Consider the following 26295-nt stretch of genomic DNA (forward strand, 5'->3'; position numbering starts at 1 on the left):
CTCATGTCTGCGAATTATGAGAGGTTATTGTAATCGCCTGGGCATGGATTCCTATTTTACCCTAGTTCTGCTCTGCATTAATTAAAGATCACCTTCGGTAATAAGCTACTGGTCCTGACTCCGAGTCGTCACTGAGCCCTTACGGATAATAATGGGATGATCGACAAGCCATCGCCCTATTTTGGATGGCCACCTGCGTCACTTTTTGTCTTTAAGGCTGATGCAGGTGTTCGTGAGGCGAAGAAAATCAGTGGATGATATGTTTGTATTTTCACAAGCTGGAAAAATAACTGGGATTTGATATTTAATTTTTGTAAAATTCAAGTAAATGACAATTTTGAAAGGGGCTGAAGGGGAAAAGAAAAATACTACCTAATAGTATACAAAAAGCTTTGAGCAAATGCTGACTATTAGTAGCAAGTGCTGGTGCACATGTGCTCTTCATGAACCTGAAAGCTCCTTCATTTCTTTGGAGGATCATCAGGTTGGTAAATCAATCCAATACGACCTATATCGTGACAACTCAAGTAGACTCCAATAAGGGTCGAATTGTTCGGAGGCTTAAAGATATCATTAGATGGTAAGTATGACTCGTAGCTTTCTGTGGAGGCGTCATCTCTGCACCAAACGCGCTGCCTGATACCTCCTGCTGAAGCAGTATCGATGGAGTCAGTATCGATGGAGTCGTGGGGGAAATCGGTAGGCAGACATAGCTTGCTAGTCATAGGCTGCCCATTAGACTGAAGCTCGAACTCGATTCCCGTCAGTCTCTTTTCATCGATAATGACAGATAATCCAACAACTTGAGAATCTGGCGGTAGATCAATTTTTTTGAAAAGTGCCAGTATCAAATTCTCCAAGTTTTGCAATCTTTCCAGACTGGTAGACAAAGACAATCCCGATAATTGCCTGGTCTCGAATGAATGCCTTTATTGAATTGGTGGTCTCGACGGTACCATCACTGTTGGTTTGCATGAAGTAGAGTCTCCGTAGCTGATCATAAGGAGGAGTACTTTGTTCCGGTACCAGTATCTCAGGTCGCCGACGAGTGTTCGGAGAAGCAACTGCCCGGATACGATCATAACGCGAGCTCAGTACCCACGAAATGGCAGTGAAACCCTCTCCAGATTCAGGGTCACTCTGGTACTGATCCACAAACATCTCACGAGGAGAAGTTTCAGCTCGGGAAAGGCAGAATTTCATATTGCGAGAATCAGATGTCTCAATAACAATGACCCTAAATTGACCTAGTTTGACCCCTCGGTACTCTTCGGAAGAAAAGCCTGGCGACGTGAGCCAGATAGTCAAAGATTGAATTGTTTCACCAGGGGAGAATCAAAGCCATCATCAACTTCCTCCATCCACTGGCCCAGTAATCTAGGGGTCGAATTATCGAAGTACTCGATTCTCAAGCCGGATATGCAATTGGGGCTTCTGGATCTTCCTTGAATGCCTCTTGACGCCTGGATCTTTCGAACATTTCTGAGCGAGGCATAGGTTTGATAGGTAAGAAACCAGCCTGCGACTGCGAGGATACCGAACTTTTCGTCGTATTGAAGCTGCTGGTCTGGGGCATGGTTGCACCCATAATCCATGATCTCTTCTCCCGTAGAGTTCTTAGATTGTTCGTCACATAGCTGAGATTGAACCCCGATTCGCGAGAATCTATTTTGGAAACCTTAGAGATGGTCAGATGATATCTCTACTTTCTGAAAGAACTAGCACATACATCTCTGATGGCAATCAAGCCAGTGATGGTATGATTTGGCGGCAAATATGGCAGTGACGTAGTCTGGCCCGCGAGTCGAGTGCGAATAGGAGCAAAGCTAGCAGTTCTTCCCAGGGTTGTTGAAATCTACATGCAAAGTTAGCATCTTTATATGAGCCAGAAGAAGATATTCTACGAACATATAAGCCATTGAGGCTTATGATCGGGCCAGTTTCCGTATTGTCAATCCTGCCGATATCCCGATTATATGGGTTATCTTCATAGATGCCAACCTTGTCGATACGCTCCCCTTTTGCTCCGTCGAGAAAAAGAGAGAGCTCGCAATCAGTCCTTGTACCACACATTACAGATCTGCCATCTGAATGGAATATTTCAATTTCGACCAGTGGGCAATTATCTTTGGTCATATAACATGTAAACCGTCTCACACTCCCAAGGAACAAGCCCTTCGGTCCCCCGAAGTCAATGTTCATCAACGGCTCAAACGCACGAGAGGATTTTGATAATGGCAGCAAGGTGCTAATTTCTACACCTTTCTTATTCGGAGCGCACGGTACCCACAGCGAGGACTGTGAACCAAGTGAATCAATCAGATCATACGAGGGTGATTCGTTGACTTTGCTGAGGCCTAGAGAGACAATTTTAAGATAGTCTAAGCCGACCAGCAGATATTGACAATCTGATCCTTTGTGAATTTCTAGGGTGCCGAATGCAATTCCCGGACTTGCCGTATCACCAACCCATTTTGATGAAGTCGAGTCCGCAAAAGCAAATCTGATCCCTCTCAGTCCTTCAGAGCAAAATGCCACAAGGATTTCTCGCAGACTGGAAATATGTGGCATCTCTATCCAGTTCACGAATCTTGGGGTATAATAACCAATAGAACAGTCAGCAGGCCAGGATTTTGCTGGTCCGAAGAGGTTTATTCCTGATATAAAATTTCGTCCGCCCAGTTGAACGGTGGAAATTCCTATTTGGTGTTGAGTTTACTGAAGCCGTGGTATAAGTAGTTGTGCCCTGTGATAGAGTACACGACATCCAGTATAAGAAGGCAAGATTGTGTTACCAGAAGGAAGTAGGCCGGAAAAGGAAGACCCTACTTGCAGACGCAAAAGAGGCTTCTCAAAGGATGACAGGGAGGTATCACTGTCATTCGCTGGGCAGAAGGCAGATCCGTAGGGTTCACTCCCCAGAAAAACACCATGTAGCTCTGAAAATGCCGCAATGGGTTCTAACAATTTCCTGATTCTTTTTCGATTGACCAATTCCAGAGCCTCTCTCTTTAAGGAAAGATTGGTCCGGTTGAAAAGTTGCGCCCAGTCTTGGGATTCCTTGAGATTTGGGAAAAGAAAGTCGGCCTCTTGACCGATAAAAAATCGACTTCGCCAGTATGACTGTGAGAGTGTGGAGGTGGTTGCAAATAAAGCGAGAGCTCGACACACAAGCCTTAGGCTCAAGACTTCGCGAAAGACAAGTAAGAGAAAATTTTGGATCTCAGTTCAGGAGTTAATTCATCGAAGATGCAGTAGCCATGTTTTTCCATTGGGCGAATTCTGTCCGCTGCATCTTGAAGAAAGCGTAAGAGAGTTGGCACTCTCTTTGAATTGGAAAGAGCAGAGTCAAAGATGGTATCTTTGCCATTGAGGCCGATATCTATCTTGTCATTTGAATCATCACTCGCGTTGATTTCTGGATCCTTTGAAGATTTGATTATACAAGGATCAGCGTAAAGAGCTGAGCCCAGGTCGACGGCTTTTGCCCGCCTGTATAGCATATGCGTTTTTGCGGCGCCCTCATAGTCATGGCCGAATTGAAAAATAGAATGCTCAAAGCAAGGAGTGCAACAAAGTTGATAGAACAGCGAGTTGATGATGGTCTCATGTTTTAAGGCTTTCTTTTGTTTATTGCCGAGTCTGAGGAGCAAGAGTTCCCAGCAAGAACCATGGAAACTGAAGCACCAATGTTCCTTTTCGGGAAAGCCGCATACTATCCACTCCTTTAGTGTATCGAGATCGATACCCTGATCAGAGTGGGATCGGTGGCTTTCAGGTGGAGCGTATAGAATGTTCCGACGATGAATGAATCCCAATCCAGTCAGGCGGATCGACCTCGGAGCCTCAGTTTGGTATATTCCTCTCACTTCTGCATACCAAGGGCGGCACTGGGCTTTTTGAGCCCAACGATTACGGTGACGAATGTCCAGCATAATAACCCCACAAAGGGGGCAGTAGACATTGCGATACATTGACGTCAAGCTTCACAGCTTTCCAAGGCTCAGTGGTGCTGACTTGTGGAAGGAGAACATGGGCATCGTCCGTATTGACTGGGCATCGTCCGTATTGACGAGAGAGGATCCTCCGCCCCCACCCCCACCAGTTAACCCTCACCTGGGCAACATGTCACAAAATATGCACCACTATCAATCTATTAGCGCCTGAGAACATGTGCCAAACACATCCACCTGTAATCAAACAGGCTCGGCGGCTGCACCTGAGTTGGAGTAAGTACGCGCCGATGATTGCAAATTATATTCAATCTTCCTAATTTTATCGCATCCACATTTACTCGGAATCTTTGTTCAAATAATACAGCCCCTTGAGTCTTGAGTGATCAAATGCATTCCTTCGGCCCGTCTCTCCAACTTGACGGAAATCGCGTCTTTCATAATGCTTTGCTACATGTCAACCCACAGAGTCCCGAACAAGTAGTCCAAGACCTGTGGACAGTGATACTTGCAACATGGTTCTCTCCCGATGATGGCTATATGTTAAAGTTCAAAGCCTCTACAATTGCTACTGAGAGCATGCCTGATAGCATCATTCAAGTCATTGGAGTAGTTTGCAATCCTGAAGTTTCAGATAGTTTCATTCAGCGCCAAGTCCTCATGGTCGAATGCAAGCGCCCATCTGCTGATACTCCTAAGGGTTGGGAAACCGCCATCCAAAACCAAGTTCCCGATGACATGTCGCAAAACTGGAATACTTCCGAAAGATATTACAGTGCAGTTGCTATTGGTACAAAAGTGAGATTCTTTAAGTGGGATGGAGGGGCAGTCGATAACTTGAAACTGTGTCCGCTTCATCAAGGAACCTTTGACCTGGGATCTGCGGACGGCTGCATGCAGGTTGAGGAGATGGTAAATCATGTCAAGGCAGACGGATTGCATTGGGTGTAGTAGGAAGATGAGACTGAAATGACTGGAACATTGGAAGACGATGGAGGATAAGTTTGAGATCTCGGGTGCCATTCTAGTGACCTCAAGCTACAGAAAACCATCACAGTTTACCATTTTTGCCGTTTAGAAAGCTTGGTCCAAATCTTATAAGGGTGTGAATGCTAATTACTCTCCAAATTGAAGCGTCAATCATTGCGTAGAATTAATCTCTATAAATCTCCCATTGCTGCCTATTGCTGCCTGGTGGTAATGCGCCATTAGCACTTGAGGATTAGCGCCTCATACTAGGCGCCAACACCACGATCCACCTACTAGCCCGGGGCTGTAATCAAAAAGTCCAGCGGCTAAACCTACAAATAACCACAATCTTTCCCAGATCATCTCTTTCACTTCTACAATCATCTCATTCCCTATATCAATACCGAAACAGACATCCTCCCAGAATGGCTTCTCCTCCCTCTCTCCACAACAACATCGGCTTCGACTATTCTATACATTTAATCAAACCAGACCCCCCCCCCAGGTAGAAATCGAAACGATGTGGAGCGGGATACTTTGGACATGATTTCCGGCCAGGAAGAGCTATCACGTCCATCACAGTCTCTCTACACCTGCCCCCGCAGATGCACGTGAAGCCCTCTTCCAGGCTATTAAAATGGTCAAGGGTCCCGAAGAGACAAGTGGCTACGCCCGGCGTCAACTTCTCATCGTCAAATGCAAGCGCCCGGCCGCTGATACCCCCGAGATCTGGGAAGAGACTGTCTGCGGACAATTTCTGGGAGATATATCGACTTTTATCACCAACACTTCTCAGAGAGTTTTTGGGGCGATTGCTATTGGTACGAAAGTCAGATTCTACTACGGAATTCATCTGCCCCATTGATGCCGCTTCATGAAGGGACATTCGATCTGAGAACTGAGAATGGTGTTGAGGAGGTGGAGAAGATGCTGGACTATATCAAGGCTGAGGGATGGGATTGGGCGAACTCGGAGTCGGAGATTGAAGAAATGTCGTGAAGGCTTTCATCGTTACAATTGACATGATGTTATTGCTTTTGTTTAATGTCTGGTTATAGTCTCCGAAGCTCGGATCAGGTGTGGGTACTGCTGTCTATGAGGATCCAAGGTCGAGAAGTGGCGATTTCCCCGCTTCCCCGGATTCGAGTGGGGGCTGTTAGGGTAGATGAGAGTTTTATATCCAAGTTTTAACTTCAAATGATGGATAATATGCCTAGAATGAACTTGAAGATGTGCTCAATTGGTATTCATAGTGTTCAAGTGCTACTCTGAGTCTTGATCCAGGAGTGTAAGATTTTAGATCTAGACTAGGTACCTCGGCTTTCCGGTTCTCATTTCAATCTAGTCAGTAGAATACAAGGGCACCTGGGCATGAAACGAAAATAAGAATGGATGACATATGAGATTGATTTGACCTCGGAGATACTGAGACTCGTGAGCATACCATAAGGCTGCTATTGTGAAACGTTGGACAAGAGTGGATGAAAACCACACACATGACTTTCGGGTTGATCTGGTCATTCTGGGTGCTCTGCTGGTCGCCTGGTAGATGATTAAGGCATTTGTGACTTTCGCGGGAGATTATTATTGAGATCATAGTCTGGCAGAGTTCAGAGCAAGGAAACTCCAGGTCTTGTTCTAGTCCGCACGTATCAAGATTACCGTGTATCTACCATGGGAATGGCATGTGCTAGATTTGTTTCAAACAGCTACTGCCTAGGTAGTATTGAGCGAATTCTTCGAGAGAATTGAATTGCCGCAATTCTATCACAACTATGATACAGGAATAGGATCGATAAGTGGTAGTCGACCTCTTTTACAGAGTGGTATTTGATGCGAGAACAAAACAACACAAAAGAAATGACACAGGGAATAAAATAGCAATGGAAAGCAAAAAAAAAGTAATAGCAATACACGAGCACAAATTAAGATGAATATGCAAAACAAAAGGGAGACTAAACAGAAAAAAAAAGCAATTCAGCAATGCGACGCCAAACCCCAATAAAATCCATATCCCAGACACCGCAGCTCGGCTCTCCCAAGCATAAGAACCCCATGTTCCCAATTCCCATATCCGATACAATGTTAAACCCATAAAAATCCCAGATCCCACGCTCTATCTATGCTATTCCTCGTCTGGTCGTGTCTCGGTAAACAATGTCATCCGCAAATGATCAAAAAAAATCAAATGTCACAAAGGGAGTGTAGGCAATTTGGATGACAATCAGAAAGCAAAACTGAAACAAAAGGCACTTGAGACCACAACACGATCAGACCAATCCTGACTCCATGGGGTTTTAGTTTCCCGCAGTATAGATACAAATAAATCAAGATGCGCAAAAGAAAAAAGCAATACAGCGCAATGTGGAATCAAAATGAACGGTGGAAAATAGTTGCTTTCCGTGGGAATCAAGGAAATGATGCAATAAAACAATTTGACAAAGGAAATAGCGAAGCGTTGAGAGATATCAATAGAAATGATGTCTCAACGCCTATCCATGCCATTCATGACTCTCATCATACCGGTGTAGACCAGGTATGGTCCCCCATCCGCGACTTGCTATCATAGTTGTCCGGTTCGGTACTATTGGGCCGACGAATGGTTGAGTTGGGGAAGTACATGTGAGGAGGCATGGATGTTGGGTATGCTGGCCCGCTGGGTTCAGGGTAGCCAAAATCATTGGTTGACCCTGGCGAAGGCATACTGCCATGAGAGGGAGATGCCCAGCCCAGACTGGTCATGTGTGGGCTACCGTTCACACTGTTCGGACGGTGGTCATTGTTGGCCGGGGGCTCCAGAGGTTGCGGAGGTGCGTAAGGGTGTGAAGTCATAGGAGGGCGGGCGTGAGGAGCACTACCATAGCTGGATAGCGAAGGGGATGTGGCTGTTGGAGAAGCGCGGGGACTGGCTTGAGGGAAGTCTCCTCGCATATGAGGTGGAATAGGACCACTTCCCATATAGTAGTCTCCAGTTGAGCGATGCATGTTCAAGGGTGGTAGATCACCTCCTGGAGACATGGATGGGTGCTGGGCAGGAGATGGAGTTGAGCCCATTGAACCATGATCCGGGAACATACCCTCGCCAGGAGCACGTCGTTCTTTGTTCTGACGCAGGTTGGCTTCAGTCTCAGCAGCAGCTTCCTCGATCGTCCCCGTGTGATGATTTTGGTGGCGGGTCAATGTCGTACGTCGAGTGAACGTCTTTTGGCAGTTGGCGTAAGGGCATTTGTAGGGTCGCTTTCCGGAGTGAATTCGACGATGTCTGGCAAGGGATGACGAATCACTGAAAGGCTGTATGGACATCATATGTTAGCAAAATCAACCTAAAAAATGGACCCAAGCAAAAATAGGGGAAATAAACAAATTTACCTTTCCGCAACGCTCACACATGTGGGGTTTTTCTCCAGTGTGAACTCGAGAGTGCACGGTCAGTGCGGACCGTTGAATAAATTGCTTTCCACACCCCGGCCAGTCACAAGCATGTGGTCGAACACCAGTATGGATTCGTTCTGTGAGGGTTCAGTGTCAGTTCATTCAACAACATTATTTCGAGAAGAGATAGCCACATACCGTGACGGGCAAGGTCACTGCGTCGAGCAAATCCCTTGTTACAAGTAGAGCAATGGAACGTCTTGGGTGGAGCCTCCGCGCCAGTTCGCCCAGAAGGAACGGGGGCCTGCTGCATCTGAGGTTCTCCGCCATATCCACCAGGGACATACCCCATGTTTCTAGGAGCGGAGCCCTGAGCTTGGGCGTAGTAAAATGTCTCCGCCAGTCCCTGGTCCATAGGCACACCTGCATGGGGAGGGTATGCGTTCACAGGGTTGTCCGCAGCACCTGGTTCAGGCTTCATGGCTGGAGAATGTTGATTCATGTGTGCACTTTGAAGATATTGTTGGTGTAATTGTGCTTCTGCGGCGGCGGCGGCGGCTGCGGCAGAATTCTTGCGGTTCAGAATAGTCGTGAAGTCCATGACCCGTCCCGCGAATCAGCCTAAGACCGTAGTCAAGGACAGCGCAAATGGGGCGTCCTTTCTGTTTCAACCGTCTTTCCGTATCGAGTTGCAAGGATCCGTTGCACTCCGCGAAGAAACAATACAAGTCGTGTCTGACGAGTACCGGATCGCTAGGCTGTGCGAAGACTGCGGAACAGAATACCCCCGTTTGGAAATGTGATTGCAATAGTGTGATTCTCGCGATGTTTGCTCGTCAAATTCGGTGGGGCCTGACTTCCGGGTGTTCTCAAAGGGCACGCGTATATAACGGCTCGACGACGTAGATATCGCCAAGTTCTTGAATTCGAATCCGAGATCAAAGTTCCAATGAAATCACCGGCGTTACTGCAAAATGTGACGACTCCTTGGCGAATCTTTGGGATCCAAATTTCGGGACTTTGCGTATCAACAGGTCTTCCGCCACGGAAGAAATCGTAAACCTCGTCTGACTGTTTGATACCGGGCTCTGTATAATGATCGTGATCGTGATGCGAAGGAGGAGACGCGAGAAAAGACAACCGGCTAGAAACGGATGGTGTGGTGGGTGGTCGGGATCGTCGTGAGGGGGAGGAGTAGGGTGAAAGGGTGACAATCCTATCAGCGACAAGCACGGTCAGCCTGAATTAATTAACAACCGCCTCTGTCGTAGCCCGCCCCGTCTATTTGACCCTTGAGCCTGAAATCAAGTTGTCCTCGGTTCTTCGGGACTCCACGGCACTTTGTCCAGATATCTAGAACGCGACGAACTCGTTTTCATAGACAAAGAGGGTTGATGCAGATCCTCCTGCAGCGGGACCAGGAACTTGAAAGCGTCACGGTAACTGGGGTCAAGTACCAAGAGTATATGAATAGGGATATGGAGTACCAACGTTTGTAAAGATGTCAAGATGTGTTAAAAGAAGCGGGAAGGGGGAGCCGAGATGGATCGGAACGGAGAATGTAAAGGGGAAAGGGGATGAATTAATATAATATTAGGTGTGGTAGGTGCCGTCTACAGAGAGAGCATAACATCATTATTTACAAGGGAATTTTTTATTTTTTTTAATTTTTTTTTTTCTAATTTTTTTTTCTCTTTAGGTTCTCCACTTATATAGGGAAATTGAATCCTTAATTATAGCATCTTTTTTTCTATATAACTTGTTTCTCTTATATAATTGAAAATATAGTGCTTTTTTTTCTTCTTCTTCTCTTTCTATGCAGAGAGTATTATAATTCATAGCCTCAATGGGTAGGTAATAACTTGGAACATGAAAAACCATCAATTCTACCCTCCTATTTAGTAAATTTCACCCTTTTCTTATTTTATTTTTCATAATTCCCCAATTAAATCAATGACACTAAGCCTTTAGTTCATCCCTGCATCGTGACCTAACTAGTTTTCCCCTGGGACCCAGCGAAGTCCGCTAGAAGGAAACCGGGCGGCACCAGAAGGCTCCCGTCAGCATTCCGGCTCCACAACGTGCACTTTTCCCCCGTCCCTGCACGCATGTAAAAATCAATAAATCATAGAATAATCATGGAATCCCCCAGTGGATACGAAGAGAGGTCGATCTGAATCCGAAATCATAATAGAGACACTAGCCTTAACATGTATGGTTTCTCTCCTTTCAGCCACGCCATATCTTTTATGACCTTATAACCCCCAAATTGAATAATCTTAGCTTATTCAACCTATGAAACTACCCCGTAAATCACAGCCACCCAAGGTGAAACGTGTATGCATGAAGAAAGTTTTTTTTTCAAGAATTTCAATATTTCTGAATAGGAGAGCAAAACTTGAAATAATAACATATAATAAAATAAAATTGTGTCAGTAAAGAAGGATCGGAGTGATCTGCTCAAGTGGATCGATATCTAAGGGGAATCCCACGGTGCATGTGGCACTTGCCCCCTGGTCAAAACATAAGGCAAGATGTGGCTGAATACCTTACATTATGAGCTCGTTTTACCTGTATCATGTTCCTATTTTTATATGCACATGTGGTATGTTTAGAATCCCACTCAACGGAGACGATTAAGAAAAAGCAATTCACTTGGAATCGGAAATAGGCAGAAATGTTAAAAAAAATAAATAAATAAATAAAAAACATGATGACATGCATGTTCTGTGATGGTGCGACACAACCTTGACCCTATAGAACATCCGAGGAACGGATCCGAAGCCGAAAGTCATGCGGGAAAGGGATTATCTCGATAGTCTAATAATCAGTTCCCACTATTATTCGATGGTCAAACTAAAAAATCAATGCGTCCTTCTAGAAGGTTTCGAACCTTCGGAGACACGCCCCTAATTGTCATATCCCCACTCATGCTCCGTAGAGTACCACATCAACTTGTAACACACGGGGCACAATGAGAGCCCTGGTGCTGTCATCATTATTCCTCTCTAGAGCATGGATTATGGATACGGATATCCGTGCAACCTTTTCTCCCATTACAATCCTCACCCTTTTGCTCTGGTGTTAAGAAGATCCCAGTGGAGACCCCTGAACATCGGGAATTACGTCTTCCCCCCTTTTCCCTTTTCCGGGGACGCTAGAGAGTTCCGGTCGAGACTCAGCCTCTAGTTATCTCCACTCTCCTGCCACTTGGAATGGGGACGGGCTGAGAGATCGCTCTGGATTGGCTTGCCAAGTCTTCTCCTGACCTTCTGGAAGGACGCCAGAAGGGATTTGGAAGGTCTATGGAAGCCGTAGAAGCCGTGGAAGCCGTGTGAAAGCAAGGGAGAAAAAAAACAATGAAGCCGTTTGCCCCATTTACAAGAGGTCCGAGCACTAGACCCAGGGCTTCGCAACTTTTTACCGGTAGAAGAGCGTTATTTAGAAGATCATTACGGAGTATGCATTTTATGTCTTTTTTCGTCCAAAGAAAATCTTGATTTAGTCAAGTTTCGGTGAAGATAATACAATACAACTAGTACCCGATTCCACCGAGTACACATATCGGATGCCCAAAAGGGGGGAAGATCGAATGAGCAGATCAAGAATTGACGAAAAAGAAAAGAAAGAAAAAAATACCAAAACAAAGAAAAAAAGAAAAATCAATCCGGAAATAATAACCCGGGTGATCAATCACCTTTCCTATTATTGGTTCAATATTCTTTTCTCTCTCTCTCCTCCCCCCTTCTCATGATCGCTCATCCACTCCAGGGCTGCACCCCTGACCGTTGTGACGACAACGCTTCGGAGCATAAATACCCATCCCGGTCGTGCGGAGGTTTGCGGAGATTATGCCACTCTGGACTCCATTCACATAATAAAAAAAGAACATTTGAATCCCAACAAACAAGATCAAAAGTATAATAGACAGAAAACACGTTGGAATGGAGTACAGTATACGCAAAGAGAGTATCTGGATGTCTCAAATTCGCGTCAACTCTATGGCCTCACACCTATCAGAAGGTGTTTCTTGATTTCTCAAGTAGCTCGATGTGCCTGACTGGGGGCCACACAATGATCATTGGCCACCCAGCACCGAGCAATGCCCACATGGTTGTGGCTGAGACGTGTCTTGGTGTATCAAGTTCACGCTAGGCTCCATATTTCTATTAGTAGAACGGGGTTGTCCTACCCCTGGCACTGTATGGTGATTCACTGTTCCAGAGATTTTCAAGTAGAATTGGAACGAGAGATAAGAATTAAAAAATAATAATGATAATAAAAAATAGAAAAAAAACCCTCATCCCCTATTCTCGCACTTGAAGAATCAATAGAATCAGGATATCATAGCCACATCAACGCTATGACCAAGGGGTACAATTCCAACATGATGTCACTGGGGAAATCGTGCACAGGCCGCCGCAGTTCCTCAACCCAGACCCATAGAAAATAAATAGTTCGGATCGATTAACGCCTTGCTCATTTCGCGCGTGCTTAGTGCAGAAAACGATCTCCTTAACGAAGGACCCCAATGAATGTGGGTGCTTGGCGGATAGTTTTTGAGTCCTGTACGGAGTACATTATCCCCTCTCCACTCGATTCTTCAGGTTCTACGGAGTAGTCAAAGCGGATTCGAACACGCCATGTACATGTAGTGCCATGTGGTCCTCTAAATGGGAAATGAGGCAATTAGTGCGTTTCGCGCGGTAGATCCCCACATAAGGGACACATTGTAGCCCATGAATTTTTCTTGACCTTGCCTTGCGCCGCTCCTCATTTATCGGCTGTGATTGCTTTCAGTGGGGATTTTCTTTCACTTCGCTTAAATGGGTGGAAATATTGACGTCAGGATATTTCAACGGTGTCCACGGGTTGTCGATCGATTCAACTTCCAGGAGTAGGTACTGGTCCAGGCTTGTATCGAAGGATCGAAAAAAGCAATGATGAGAAAAAAAGGTTGTCTATTGTCAGCTGCCTTGCATAATGACTTAGATATTCTCCGATTATTGTTAAGCCGCCAATAGCGCGAGGTACAATGCCTAAAATGCTACCCTAAAGGAGGGGATAAAACCTGCTTGTACGGAGTACTAGTAGTAGTACCATAGATAGACTTCGGTAGTAGTACCAAAAACGTACATCCATCTGGACAACAATGTTTCTCAATGTCTTGTAAAATATCAGATTTGGGTTCAAGTTCTCACTACTGTTATATTCATTTCTACAGAGTACTAGTACTACTAGTAGTCTTTATCTTTCATGATCTTCAAGTTTCATATCAATCAATTTTATCCAACAACCTATTCATTCATTTGATCTTAAGACGAGTACACCGTGTTGATGCCCCAGTCACGATCATCTTGATATTCACATAGTACCCTCGCGGCCCATACCAGAGTGCTTGATACCTCCAAAACTAATAAATATTAGTGCCATTACTCACTTGCAAAAGATAGGATCAACTTACGGTGCAGCAGAATCAGAGATCACCCCAGTATTGATCGCAACCATGCCTAATTGCAATTTCTCAGAGACTTAGTGAGCCCTACTCAGGTCACTGATCATCAGGTAAAATGCTAGACCAACCTCTCAGTTATTTGCTCGGTCAACAACCTCGTCTTTTGTGGTAAATTTGGAAAGCGCAGCCAAAGGCCCGAAAGTTTTCTCCACACCGTTTGTTAGAGGATCGTGTGTGACAACGGTATTTTGTCCATCCCCAACTTGAGACTTCTTCATCTCCTCAACAAATCGCTGACTCAACTTCTCGTAGATACCTTCTTGAATGAAGAATCGGTTTGCACACACACAAGTCTGGCCAGTAACCTTGAACTTGCTGGTAACAGCACTCGTAACCGCAGTCTCAAGATCGGCATCATCGAGGACAATAAATGGAGCATTCCCACCAAGGCTCAGCTTCTTTAACGTGCTGCTAGATTGCTGCATAAGTAACTTTCCAACGCGAGTCGACCCGGTGAAGGAGTATTATCAAGAGCAGTCACTACGTTAAAGACACCCTTTGGCACACCCTCACGCTCGGCGAGAATAGCAAGGGCATTGGGAGTGAATGGTGTTAGACCATCAGATTTCATCACAACCGTGCACCCAGCAGCCAGAGCAGCAGCCACCTTGCGAGCTCCCATAGCCATGGGAAAATTCCATGTGTAATCAGGCCACAAACACCGACTGGCTCCTTCACGACTTGTGTTCGGCAAGAAGGATTACTATGAGGGATGACATCTCCATAGATACGGGGTGCTTCCTCAGAGAACCATTCAAAGAATCCAGCCAAGAAGAGCGCCTTGCCCTTAGCTTCACCCTTGGTTTTTCCATTCTCGGCTGTGATGATCTTGCCAATGTCTTCGTTGTTTTCGACTATCAAGTCGAATATTTTGCGTAGGATTCGTCCACGCTGGCGTCCCGACTGAGCTCGCCAAGTTGGGAAAGCTCGCGAGGCAGCCTGGATAGCGGCGTTGATGTGGTCTATCTTTGATTCGAGACAGATGAATGTTTTGGTAGCATTTTTTGGTAGCATGTTTGTAAAAGTTGAAGGTCCTGTTCGATATTGGTGAAATTCATTGGCCGTTGATATATGACTTCTCAACAGAGATCAGGGTCTTTCAAAGTGGTGGGGAGTCCGGCCATATTGATGTGTTGTCTGTATGCTGAGTGATTGTAAGATGATAGGACAGTCGAAATGATGATTGTTTGAAGAAACCTTGGAAGAGAGGTGAGCTGATATTCTTTTATCGGAAAATTGAGCATTTGACATACACTGGTAGATCAAATTCTAGTGTTGATCTATACTGCACATGCGTATAATTCATCATGAAAACACGAGAATCCTGAAGTATAGAGCACTGTATGTGTCACACTGAGGAGAAGCCCGAGATGGAGCTGGAGATTCAAGTCCGTCATAATTCCTTGACTGAAACTCTAATCGCTTGACTTATTCTATTGTCTCAAGAAGCCTATTATGCTCACTCAAAGAGCAAGACACACAGAAAATGCGTAAGTAAACACTGCCAGTCTGTGCGATTCGACGCTAATGAGTTCAATAGGTGCGCTGCTTGCCGCCATAGCAAAATCAAGTACTCTGGTGATGATTCTTGTATTGATTTTAAATGCTGAGATATAAGATGCGACTTTACGGAGGGTACCAGTCGCGTTGTGGTGTCGGAGAGGTTGCTTGATTCCCGTTCTAGACGCAAATTTACTATCAGACACTGAGACAGGCACGCGACAGATATCTACGACAGCTAGAAGCACAAGTGCGAAGTCAACAGGTGCTTAATGCACGATTTTCTCGGCTGCGCAGTCTCGATCCAATGCCGGAGAGCAAGCCGAATTTTCAGGTCTTCCTGTGGTGCAAACTTGAAGTGAAGCACCCTCGCCAGCGCCAACAGCAAGTGATGCTCCCAGTATATGGACGAGTCCCTTCAGCTTACCATCAACGACCATTAAGAATACAGAAGGGAACAAACGTAGTTGAAGTAAGTAGTTGAGCCCCATATTAAGGATCGCCAGACTGAATCTGTAGTTTGGCTCGCTCCCTGTCTATGTGGTTATTCACAACTCGCTTGACTATCCTCATGATAGAGAAGCACTCAACATACCTGAATAGTGCTCCAACTTTGGTAGCAAAGGAAGTGTATCCATTATGATGGAACTCTTGTGCATCAAAAGATTTACTCGATACAAGTGGCTTACCGTCCCTCGACTACGCTCTCCATCTCTTCGAAACCATTCAATTCCATTTGGGCCAGAGCTATTGATTTTTCTTTCCTTTGAGACGGCATTCCTTTGTCGAACGAAAGGCGATGAGCCACCGTATTCAGTGTTCTTCGTCCGTGCCATGTCTCTAATGCCTGATCATGCGTCCCTGCGGAAGGACGGCCTACTTGGAATTGAGGGTTTAGCCAGGACAGGGCTGTATTTATATTCAGTTGACCAAAGGGAATTAAAGTGGTAGTCTTCTTGGTATGCCCTTTTTCTCTGAAACACTTGATTGGCAGGCCTTCGGAGAAGAGGCTTATTCCATTCTAGATCAAATGATCGGTAACAGGAATAAGGTAGCTCAAATAAGACTTAAAGAGGATTTGATTCATGTTGGAAGGTTATTCTTCGAACTAGCTACGCAAGCTAAGTCGAATGGACTCCAGCCTCTTCAAATGTTGTATTGTTTACGGAAGAAAGGCCCACAAATGAGTCTGCCATTCATGAGGAGCAGCAGAGAAGAAAGGGGAGTTTGTGAATATTATGGCTCCGATTGATCTACCTTGTTATGAATATGCTTCCTCGTCCTATCAGGAAAACTTGTTGATACCAAGCACTAAACTGCTGGATGATATTCAATGTTGGGGTCTCCTCGGCGGAGTTTTTGGCGACTGTGGATCAGTTTGGGAGTGTAGAAATGTCTTACTCTATTCATGATCTTCAGATGACAAGGAAAAATGACATGTTGGATGAATAGTCCAGATGTCTGTCTCTATTTGTGTGACTCATTTACTTTTATTCTCAACTTGAAGGTTGATTAGCAGGCATTAGTTATGAGACTGGTTTCCAGCTGTCCCAAATATTTGAAAGAAGGCAACACGTATGTTCAAATGTTTATTCCTTGTCACATTAAAGGCGAATCATATGTGGTAGTATCACCACAGTGACATGAAAACTGTAAAGGTGTATCACCAATCTATAAACAAGAAGTTGTAAAATGTGCCCAAGACCAAGCGCCGGACAAAATGAGGAAAGATTGGCCAAAACAATGAGCCAATTCGCACCAAGAACTCGCTGACAATAGCGAGCCTATGCAAATATACTAAAACACCAGGGACATGAAAAATTTACATCTCAAAACATTGAAATCAAACGATTCTCATGACTGTTTCCGCCATGAGAGCTCCAGAACTTCATCTCCTTTTGAGTCACGCTTGACGTACCACTGCTTGACAGCGCCACTGGGCTCAACCACAGAGTCTGCAAGGAGATAGCTGACCTTCTCCTCATCTTTCATGCGCAGAGGTCCAAGCTCGTGAAGGTAGGATTCGGTGTTGGCACCATTGTGCGGCTCCCATGTCATTTCCATGGAAAGATCACCCGGCGGCGGCGCGTAACCATATTTAATCACCGAGAAGCCGTTGGTCAGAACCCACTCGTCGTTGAACTTGAATTGACGCAAAAGACAGTCTGGGCCACAGAGCTCGGAAATAACGCTCAGTCCGGGGATATCAGCCTGGAACCATGATTTCCAGTGGTGCACGGAGAGCGGGAGTTCCCGACCCGACTCAAAGAAACCGGAAGCATCCTTCATCAAGTCCAGTTGATGCAATCGGTGATCAACCGTCAAGCGGGTGCTGGTGTATTGGTATATGCAGTTGGCGATACGGCGATCACCAGTGAAGGTCATTCGTTCACATATGTCATAAACACCGCTCAACTCAGCCAAGAGCGGACGCGACAAGAAGACGCCAGCGCCTCCAAACGCGATCATTCCAAATATCGCAATCTGAGGAATTCCCTCAGACACACTGCCGATATACATGGACTTGGTGTGGTCATATTCGGCGAGTGCGTTGACCAATGCAGGCATGGAAGGGAAAAAGGTGTCATCATCAATGATACATCCCCATTGCGTATCCTCGCGCATGTTTTCCTCTAGCAGGGTAATCAACGAGAAATACCGGTTCAGGTAATTATCCTCCTCGATCTTGATATGCAGGTTGATTCCCAACAGATCCGCCTTGGCCCGCACACTGTCCAACGCCCCTTCATCATCTTCTGGCTCGACCGATGCGAAGATCCGTGTGCGTGTGTATCCGGCCCAGTGGGTAAACTGATCTAGGGAGTCGTTCAACCGTGAGACTGTGGTGGCGACTCCGAAGGCAATGTGCGAGGCATCTGGTAGCTTGGGGGGTCTCGGGACCTGAAGCGTTACAGGGATAGGAATCGTGCAGCCGTCGATTTCGGGATTGATCTCGTCCGGACTCGGGGTAGGCGCCTTTGCTGTGACTTCTAGGAAGGGTTCATCGATATACTGCGTGATGGGCAAGGGGTCGGAGGTAAGTTGCGCAACGATCTCGCGGCGAGTGTATTTGAGTAATTTTTTGATCTCGAGTCGCTCCAGAATATCGACATCAGGATTGCACCTCACACTCGAGGCAACTGTTATGTTGGAACCTGGGTGTATCAGGGCGGTGGTCGGATGAGACGGCCATAGCATGGCGGCAAATCCAGCGACGGCGAGAAAGATCACGACAAAACGCATTATCTTCTTCCATGCCCAGGAAGCCGGAATGGCTCCTTCCCGTGATTGAGAGATCATTGTGTCTCTACTTCCTTTTCTTAATCTTTCTCCTTTTTTTCGTGTGACTTTCGGGAGGCTTTTTTTCGCGATTCGGCGAGCCGGGTATTCTGGAGGTTATGCTCGTACTCGTACAATTTGGGGTATAGGCTAGCGGCAAGCGATCCGCATTGCGGAGAAGACGCGCTCCAGAATTCAAGGGTCCTAATGGGGCGAAGAAAGAATATATATGTACGAGACAAAAAGAAGGAATGAACAAAAGTATCTACGAAGAAGAGAGAGAGATAAGAAGAAACGAGATCAGGGACGATCACGGATCCATGGATTCAATTACATTAAAAGGGGAATTTCATTTTGGATTTTTTGGGCTTTTTTTTTCTATTACGGTGACGTATTTCCTCACGTGTCCTCGATACAATATTATAAGAACGGGTCAAGTTGATATCGAATCCCGTATGGAGTACTCCGTACTGACGCATTCTCAGTTCTCCATATTTCGTTTCTCCATTCTCCATCTTTAGCAATTCGATTTATAGGGGCGTATTGAATCTCGTACATTTATGCCAAGAACTCCGAAGCATCTTTGACTCGTCATTCCGCCCCAAGTCCCCACGTCCGCGCGTCATTCACGGCCGCGCACTGCCCTGCTTTTTGCTCTTCCCAGTGGTCTGTGTGAGATTGTAACACATTTATGGAGACCAGACGTCTCCAGGGATTATATTATCATCAACATATCACCATGCCACTGCTGACGAGTTCTTCCCGACTTCGGCCTGGAAAAATATTTTAGGAATCGGCATTGATACTCCTCAATGTTCGAAATCAACGGATATTGCTTCTTCCCGTTCCAATCTATTTCGGGTGGTGGTGGCGCCGATCAACCCCTGTCGATGATCGTCTAATTGGAGCTCACCGGTATCTCAATACCCTGCGATCCAAATCAGATGCTGGATGTTGGATTTATCACTTTCAGGTGGGACTAGCTTGTCAGAGTCAAGGGGTTCTGGATTTCAGGGTCCAGTGAAAAAGACTTTAGGGCACTCTAGTGTCTCCATTGTGGCCAAACCGGCAGCATGCATTGGCCGTCATTGTTGCCTGGCCCCTTTTAAAAGGAATGAAGCTTTGCACCGCCTTGGTAGTGCAGATCCAGGGTCCAAACAAGCGATTTTCATGAATTGGGATTCTACTGCCGAGCAGTTACCTAATAATGTTCCCACTTGGAGGTTCAGTTCCACTCTCTTGTCTCCGTATCCTTGGAAGTGAGGGACGATGCTGCTCCACGGATAGGTCATAAAGCCATCGACTCGAAGATCGTAATATGTCGTGTTGATGGAGTGCGGAGTATCTTTTTATAGAAGGTCATACTTCCCATTCCGTATGGAAGACCAACCACATATGCATCCATGGATGTTTCAAGTTACTTTGAGTATGCTATACCTCCAGGCTACGTATCACTAATTTTTCCCTCAAGTAGAGATGTCCGGGTTTTGATCCAACAGGCTACTGAGGTATTCGGCTAGTGAAGACTTAAGAATTGAGAGATTGATATGCAAAAGATCTAAACAAGCAATATGAATTAGTCTGATAAACGTTCAGTCTAGATATTGGATATCACTGAGACGCAAGCAGTATAATTTGCTTCTGTAGTCATAGGAATGAAGTAAACAGTAAACTTGTAGTATCCTTTCATTGTTCAAATAAGCATTTGAATTAGATTGGTCGATTATTGCGAATGGTATTCCCAGCAAATCGTAAAATGCAATCAAGTGCTCATTGCGGCTCCAACTGATCATAACATCATAACTCAGATCTAATCTACTACAAACTAAATCAACCAGTTGGCCACCTCCTATCATGTGATTGATACGGCGGGGCATTAACCCCCACCGTGCAGGACTTCCAAATGGGGAAACTCCAATCCCGCACACTCTGGTCTTGTGGAGAGGGACAAGAGACAGATCACTGCAATTGCGTAATTGGGTCTTATGTCAACAGATCAAATTCGCATCTCCAACCCCTTTCGAATTCGTATTATAAAATCGGTTTACACCGCGACCCCGCTATGGTTGCGCAGTCACTAAGCTCGCTTTTGGAGCGGGCCTCGATTGACGATCATGAGGAAGTCCTCAAGTCCTGCAACGAAACCCTTAAGAAATCCAAGTCCGATTCGACCGCTCAATACATCAAAGTCATTGCTCTGCTGAAGCTCGACCGCTATGAAGACGCTTTGCGAGTACTGGAAGCCGGAGGTGATGCCTTGAAGAAGCAGGCCGGCCTGGAACACGCATATGCACTGTATAAATGTGCACGATGGGAGGAGGCTCTTACTGCGATCACTCAGGCTAGCGCGAGTCGAGGTGCCAGCCACCTTGAGGCTCAAGTGGTATGACTTCAAATACCCTCATTTCTGTTGACTGTGGCAACTCACATTTATCGTCTTAATAGAGTTACCGCGCTGAACAATTCCGTCGGGCCGCCGATATCTACGAGAAACTCTCCCAAGACCGAGAGAGCTCTCGTTATGAGGAGCACGATCTCAGCATTAACTCTTGGGCGACTGATGCCCAGCTTCAGTGGAAGGGAGAGTCGGAACATGTGCGTCATCAACGGCCTTCGCGGGAGGATTTGGAGGCTTTCGAAACGGCATACAATGCTGCTTGCCTGAACATTGCCAAGGGAGAGTTTCCCCAAGCAGAGGTTCTTTTGAAACGAGCGAAGAGTAAGTCCAATTCAACCAATATGCTTGGTATTGTATTCAAGACTAACGCCTACCTAGATATTTGCGAGACCTCCGAAGACCTGTCGCCAGAAGACCGAGCTACCGAAATTCTTCCAATTGCGGTCCAGTATCTCTATGTGCTAATTCGGCAAGGCAAGACGGAGGAGGCCGAGTCCCTTCTTGAGGAAATATCTGTGGAAAAGTGAGTTTTCGTCGAGTGACTGTAGTCAAATGGTTACTAAAGGGTGGAACAGCATCCCGGAACTTTCAACTAAGAGAATTGCCCGAAACAATATCGTGCTCGCTCGCCAGACTACTGTCAACCCTTACCTCCTGTACAAATCCCTCCACGAGACTCCCGAGGCCATCAACAACGATCGATTGTTCGCTTTCCAGGATAACACACTGCTGGGCAACTCACACGCCGCAGACCTTCTTGCTCAGAAATATGATGGCATGATCCGATCAACGGCAAAGGGTCTCTCCAAGAGCTCTTACCCATCTATTGAAGCTAGCACGAACCTTCTCTCCGTGTATAATGCCGCAGGCCACGCACAGGGCCAAACCGGGTCCAAAGGCCTGAAGCAGATCCTCCCCTTATTGGAACGACGACCAAAGGATCTTGGTCTCCTCTTAACGGTTGTTCAATTATACGTCAGCGCTGGCAACACCACCTCTGCCATTACCGCTGTAGAGCGATCACTCCGTGCTCTGGAGGAGTCCATCTCCGAAACCGACCAAGAAGCCCGCTTCAACCCCGGTCTTCTCAGCGTTATTGTTTCCTTGTACCAACTTGAGGGTCGAAAACTCCAGGTCCGCACCGTTCTCGCACAAGCAGCCTCCTTCTGGCGGACCAAGCCAGAAGCTCCTGCAGGTCTTCTGCGCGCCGCCGCAAAGTCCCTCCTCCGCTCCGATGCTTCGTCTGATCTGGCTACAGCAGGCGACCTCTTCAAGTCTCTTTACCAGAAAGATTCTAGCGATCGCATTGCCATCGCAGGATATGTCGCTTCCCAAGCTACACTAGATTACTCCCAGGTTGAGTCACAACTCGACCATCTGCCTACCATTGGCGATCTTGTCTCTGGCGTGGACATCTCTGCGCTGGAGTCAGCCGGTATTGCGCCCTCCGCCTCTTCTAACGCGGCTGCCGCTGCCGCATTCGCCGGTGCTCGTAAGCGCTCTGCGGCAGACAAGGAAGACCGCTCCACGAAGCGAGTGCGGAAATCCCGTCTGCCTAAGGACTTTGATCCTGCCAATCCTGCCAAGAAGCCTGACCCTGAGCGCTGGCTGCCTCTGCGTGACCGCTCCTCTTATCGGCCGAAGGGTAAGAAGGGTAAGCAGCGCGCTGCGGACCGCACACAAGGTGGACCAGTGTCAGAGAAGCAGGAGGAGTCAGCTCCTCAGCCTCAACAGCAGAAGGCTTCTGGGGGAGGCAATGCTAAGAAGAATAAGAAGAAGGGCAAGCGGTAGATGTGTATTAGATTGGGCTCGATGTATTTTGCTAATAAAATGATGGCATACCCAGGGATTCTTGTGCATACTACATAGATGAAATGAGATGAGATCAAGAACTTCGAATTAAAACCACTTTTATTTGCCCTGCATATTAATGGATACCTGCTAGTTGGCCTTGGACTTAATGATACATATCGCTTTTGAGAAGGAAAAAATAGACTCCGAGGCCTACCACTGCAACTTGAAATCGCCCGAAATCCCACTCTATCAATATCAACCCTCAAGAATTTCCAGCAGCCCAGCTTCCTCGTCACACTGAAACAGCCTCTAACCCAAAGGTGTCCGAATAGTCCCACACTGTCGATCATAATGCTTAAAGATCATACGCAGCAGCTTCAGGTCCATCCACGCATCATCATCGGTCGTCTTAGCCTCCACACCAGACTCAGGCACATCCGTCTCAGTAAGATAGGCATGCATAGCGAGAAACTCCCGCTCAAAAGCCTCCGCAGCAGAGCTCACAAACTCAGTTCTCTTCACCCGGTGACGAAGTCCGCTCTTCCCATTAACAACCACATTCTCGCTCCCATTAGCACCGAGCACTTTGTCATCATCACTCTCGCCCTCTTCCACAATAACTCGCACCAGGCCTCCCTCACTCGCTTCCGTGGAAGCTAAGTAGGGAAAGTCATATTCCACGGAAATCGTCTTCGTAGCCCCGTAAACCGTCAAATGGGAGTCACATCGGGGTACAGAGTCCATACCCGTTTCATACATGACTGTAAACGGATGTCCATCGAGAATTTTGGCGTTCTCTCCCCCATAATCGCCTGCGCCTTCAATCGACTTCTTATCCCTTGAATCCGTGTAATGGAAAATAGCCGAGTAAAACGGGTCCGTGATAGCTACATTCGCGACTGCATCAGGAAACCCAAGTGACTCGCGCATCAGTGAGAGATCGTGACAACCCAGATTACCCAAGAATCGACAAAATGCGACACGGTCTGGTGTAAGGTCATCAGTTGAGCCGAAGACCTCAGAAAGAAGGGCATTGAATAGCGGGAGTGTCGGGATAGACAATATCCCATTAGACTTAGCTTCAGCCTGGAGTCTTGTGAGGTTTCCATTTGAGCGCACACGAGGATGATTGTTTTCTTTTGCGGATTCAGGTGCAAGGAATGTTGGAGTTGGGGTAGGAGTTGGAGCTTGAAGAGGAGGTTGGGTATGTAATGGACCCGCGATATTACGGCATCGTGCATAGTGGATGCGGCCGAGGCTGGCGAGCTCCTTTTTGAAGATATCTGTGAAACAAGGCGCGTAGCGACGGGCACATCCGACAAAGACTTTGGGTTGAGTATTGGCTGTTGTGCCTTTCTTTTTGGCTGCACTGATGCGACGGAGACCGTTGGGGCTCATGCTCAAAGGTACCTCTACCATGACGTGCTTGCCTGCCTCGAGGGCAATGATGGTGTATGCTTCATGGGATTCAAATGGGAGAAGGTTCACAACTAGATCTACCTCTGGGTGGGTGATAATGTCACTGGCACATGTTGTGCTGTGGGGGATTTTGAACTGGTCTTGGTAGACTTTTGCTGCTTCATTGCTTGGGTGGTAGATGATCGTGAGCTTGAAGAGGTTTGGGAGAGAGTGGATGGTTGAGAGTAGGGTGGTCTGGTTTTTTGGTGATGCGCCTAGGATGCCGACGCGAAGGACTGATGGCGACATTGTTGTAGTTGGACGCGATGTTGATATTGAAAGACGCGATGGAGAGGATAGAAAGGTTCTAAGGTTAGATGAGGAAGTAAGGAGGAAGAGACAGATTTGTCAAAGGAATATTTTAAATGTTTCTGTCAAGCTCTTCTTTCGACTTTTTATTGCTGAAATTCACTGAGTGTTGTGACCAGGATAACAGAGAAAATAGTACCATGAGGTCAACTGATCTTTATTGATCATAAGATTGTAAAGGGATACTTTTCACTATTAAAGCAACTTTTCAAACAAGTTCATTCCAACAAGTGACATCAGAACGGTTGAACCTTTGTTATGAGACAGGGGCCGGAGTATCCTACTTGGATCGTTCCAATAAAGATGCTAGAATGCACCCATGGGTTCACAAAGTCGGCACTTCCGGGCCCGATTTAGCAGATCCGGGGAATCAGAGGTCGATCGGTGTTACAACGGATCAACATAGGGGGCAAATCGCAATCTTCAGTTAATGGAGTATTTATCTAGTCAATTAGATGAGACAATCATGATGAGGGTATATGATCAGTGTTCTGCCTAGGTGGAGGTAGAGCACTAATACTATTAGACCTCAGGTTTCATATTTTTACAAACTGGATGTGGTTTCATGATTGATCTATTTTGAGAATATTGATGCTCAACTTGAAGAATAGTAGAACTAGAAGTACTATATCCCCTTTATAATATAGAGTAGAGACCCGTGCACTTCTACTATACTAGTAGGCATTATACCTAGGCATTGCCAGTGAGTCAGACCGAGGCAACCATGCATCCTTTGAAAAGAGCAAGTTTTACTCACATATTAGAAATCAGAACAAAGAGACACTTGACTAGATCTATTACTACATTAGCTGCATCTTGATCTGGGTGGAGTTTTAAGTGGATCTCAGTACGCATCAGATAATGTATAGGTGTCTTCGATTATCCCATATTAGGTACTATGGAACATTCCAAGGCTGAACAGCCCCCCCTACTCCATACAGATGACAACCATGACACATATCCATGTTGATTTTAAATCATGCATGACACATTGAACGTATGATCTAATGTCGTAAATCCAGGATTCCCTTGTGTGTCACTAGGCTGACATGGGCTGTGTACCCCACACCCACCAGGTGGACACTGGACAAAGCCCATGCTCTCAGCCTTGCCTAGTTGGTAGTGGCGTCTCCATACTTACTCGTTTACTCGTCATCTGCTGACTCTCTCTCTCCTTCTTAACTCTCAACTCTCCCCTTAACTTTCAGAATGGGTGTAAGTTCTCTTTTACATCTATCTACTCTTTAACATCCTGACACAGCCTTCAGTTCGCTTCAAAGATCGCTGCAGCTCAAGCCAACTCTCAAGCTCAACCCGGCCAAGGTCCGAGTCCAAGCCAGAATATGTCTAGCAGCCAAGGCACATACGGCGGCGCACCGCCAGCAGGCTACACTGGAGGACCTCCTGCAGCACTGCGAGCTGGTGGATACGTAAGTCAATCAGCTGTCACAGCGACGTCATCCCGTAACATTCTTCATGCAACTAACATGAGAGTAATAATAGCCGCCGCAACAACAGCAGCAATCGCCACAGTATCAGGCTTATCCAGGATCCCCACCTCCTAATCAAGGATCGGTAAGCTCCCTAGCGTGATTTTGGATTTTGGATTATTTCTTTGAAGTCTTTTCTTTCCTCAAAATTTTGGTGGTTTGAATTTGTTACTTTTTTTCCTTCTCGCTTTGTTTTGTTGTTACCTGTTTTTTCCCCCTCTATCCGAGTTACCCCTCCACAAAACGCCGGCTGTTCGA

At 46.3% G+C, this 26295-nt stretch overlaps 11 protein-coding genes across 11 annotated transcripts; 4 read left to right on the forward strand and 7 right to left on the reverse strand.

The window, feature by feature from the left end:
* Window positions 1-822: 822 nt before the first annotated feature.
* N7483_008560 (uncharacterized protein) lies at window positions 823-1203 on the reverse strand (the record flags this gene model as incomplete). Its single annotated transcript, XM_057091987.1, has 1 exon — window positions 823-1203. One exon carries the CDS (start codon window positions 1201-1203, stop codon window positions 823-825), a length of 381 nt encoding a protein of 126 aa, XP_056943161.1.
* A 3140-nt stretch (window positions 1204-4343) lies between these two features.
* On the forward strand, window positions 4344-4904 carry N7483_008561 (uncharacterized protein; the record flags this gene model as incomplete). Its single annotated transcript, XM_057091988.1, has 1 exon — window positions 4344-4904. One exon carries the CDS (start codon window positions 4344-4346, stop codon window positions 4902-4904), a length of 561 nt encoding a protein of 186 aa, XP_056943162.1.
* Window positions 4905-5347: 443 nt separating this feature from the next.
* Window positions 5348-5921, forward strand: N7483_008562 (uncharacterized protein; the record flags this gene model as incomplete). Its single annotated transcript, XM_057091989.1, has 3 exons — window positions 5348-5427; window positions 5481-5743; window positions 5803-5921. The coding sequence occupies 3 exons, from the start codon at window positions 5348-5350 to the stop codon at window positions 5919-5921; spliced, it is 462 nt and encodes a 153-aa protein (XP_056943163.1).
* A 1518-nt stretch (window positions 5922-7439) lies between these two features.
* On the reverse strand, window positions 7440-8895 carry N7483_008563 (putative C2H2 finger domain protein; the record flags this gene model as incomplete). Its single annotated transcript, XM_057091990.1, has 3 exons — window positions 7440-8213; window positions 8292-8431; window positions 8493-8895. The coding sequence occupies 3 exons, from the start codon at window positions 8893-8895 to the stop codon at window positions 7440-7442; spliced, it is 1317 nt and encodes a 438-aa protein (XP_056943164.1).
* A 4763-nt stretch (window positions 8896-13658) lies between these two features.
* On the reverse strand, window positions 13659-13802 carry N7483_008564 (uncharacterized protein; the record flags this gene model as incomplete). The annotated part of the gene is made up of 2 exons (XM_057091991.1): window positions 13659-13707; window positions 13759-13802. The coding sequence occupies 2 exons, from the start codon at window positions 13800-13802 to the stop codon at window positions 13659-13661; spliced, it is 93 nt and encodes a 30-aa protein (XP_056943165.1).
* A 78-nt stretch (window positions 13803-13880) lies between these two features.
* Window positions 13881-14823, reverse strand: N7483_008565 (aldehyde dehydrogenase; the record flags this gene model as incomplete). Its single annotated transcript, XM_057091992.1, has 3 exons — window positions 13881-14220; window positions 14250-14416; window positions 14470-14823. The coding sequence occupies 3 exons, from the start codon at window positions 14821-14823 to the stop codon at window positions 13881-13883; spliced, it is 861 nt and encodes a 286-aa protein (XP_056943166.1).
* A 755-nt stretch (window positions 14824-15578) lies between these two features.
* On the reverse strand, window positions 15579-15947 carry N7483_008566 (uncharacterized protein; the record flags this gene model as incomplete). Its single annotated transcript, XM_057091993.1, has 2 exons — window positions 15579-15841; window positions 15905-15947. The coding sequence occupies 2 exons, from the start codon at window positions 15945-15947 to the stop codon at window positions 15579-15581; spliced, it is 306 nt and encodes a 101-aa protein (XP_056943167.1).
* Window positions 15948-17163: 1216 nt separating this feature from the next.
* Window positions 17164-18609, reverse strand: N7483_008567 (glycosyltransferase family 31 protein; the record flags this gene model as incomplete). Its single annotated transcript, XM_057091994.1, has 1 exon — window positions 17164-18609. The coding sequence occupies one exon, from the start codon at window positions 18607-18609 to the stop codon at window positions 17164-17166; it is 1446 nt and encodes a 481-aa protein (XP_056943168.1).
* Window positions 18610-20650: 2041 nt separating this feature from the next.
* Window positions 20651-22777, forward strand: N7483_008568 (signal recognition particle subunit SRP72; the record flags this gene model as incomplete). Its single annotated transcript, XM_057091995.1, has 4 exons — window positions 20651-20971; window positions 21034-21307; window positions 21365-21509; window positions 21562-22777. The coding sequence occupies 4 exons, from the start codon at window positions 20651-20653 to the stop codon at window positions 22775-22777; spliced, it is 1956 nt and encodes a 651-aa protein (XP_056943169.1).
* A 312-nt stretch (window positions 22778-23089) lies between these two features.
* N7483_008569 (Gfo/Idh/MocA family protein) lies at window positions 23090-24487 on the reverse strand (the record flags this gene model as incomplete). Its single annotated transcript, XM_057091996.1, has 1 exon — window positions 23090-24487. One exon carries the CDS (start codon window positions 24485-24487, stop codon window positions 23090-23092), a length of 1398 nt encoding a protein of 465 aa, XP_056943170.1.
* A 1269-nt stretch (window positions 24488-25756) lies between these two features.
* N7483_008570 (uncharacterized protein) lies at window positions 25757-26140 on the forward strand (the record flags this gene model as incomplete). The annotated part of the gene is made up of 3 exons (XM_057091997.1): window positions 25757-25762; window positions 25816-25977; window positions 26051-26140. The coding sequence occupies 3 exons, from the start codon at window positions 25757-25759 to the stop codon at window positions 26138-26140; spliced, it is 258 nt and encodes an 85-aa protein (XP_056943171.1).
* Window positions 26141-26295: the final 155 nt, after the last annotated feature.

This window comes from Penicillium malachiteum (genome assembly GCF_028827825.1).
Source record: "Penicillium malachiteum strain IBT 17515 chromosome Unknown utg000004l:1.0-4883003.0:1.0-4884900.0, whole genome shotgun sequence".
In the NCBI taxonomy this organism is placed as follows: Eukaryota; Fungi; Ascomycota; class Eurotiomycetes; order Eurotiales; family Aspergillaceae; genus Penicillium; species Penicillium malachiteum.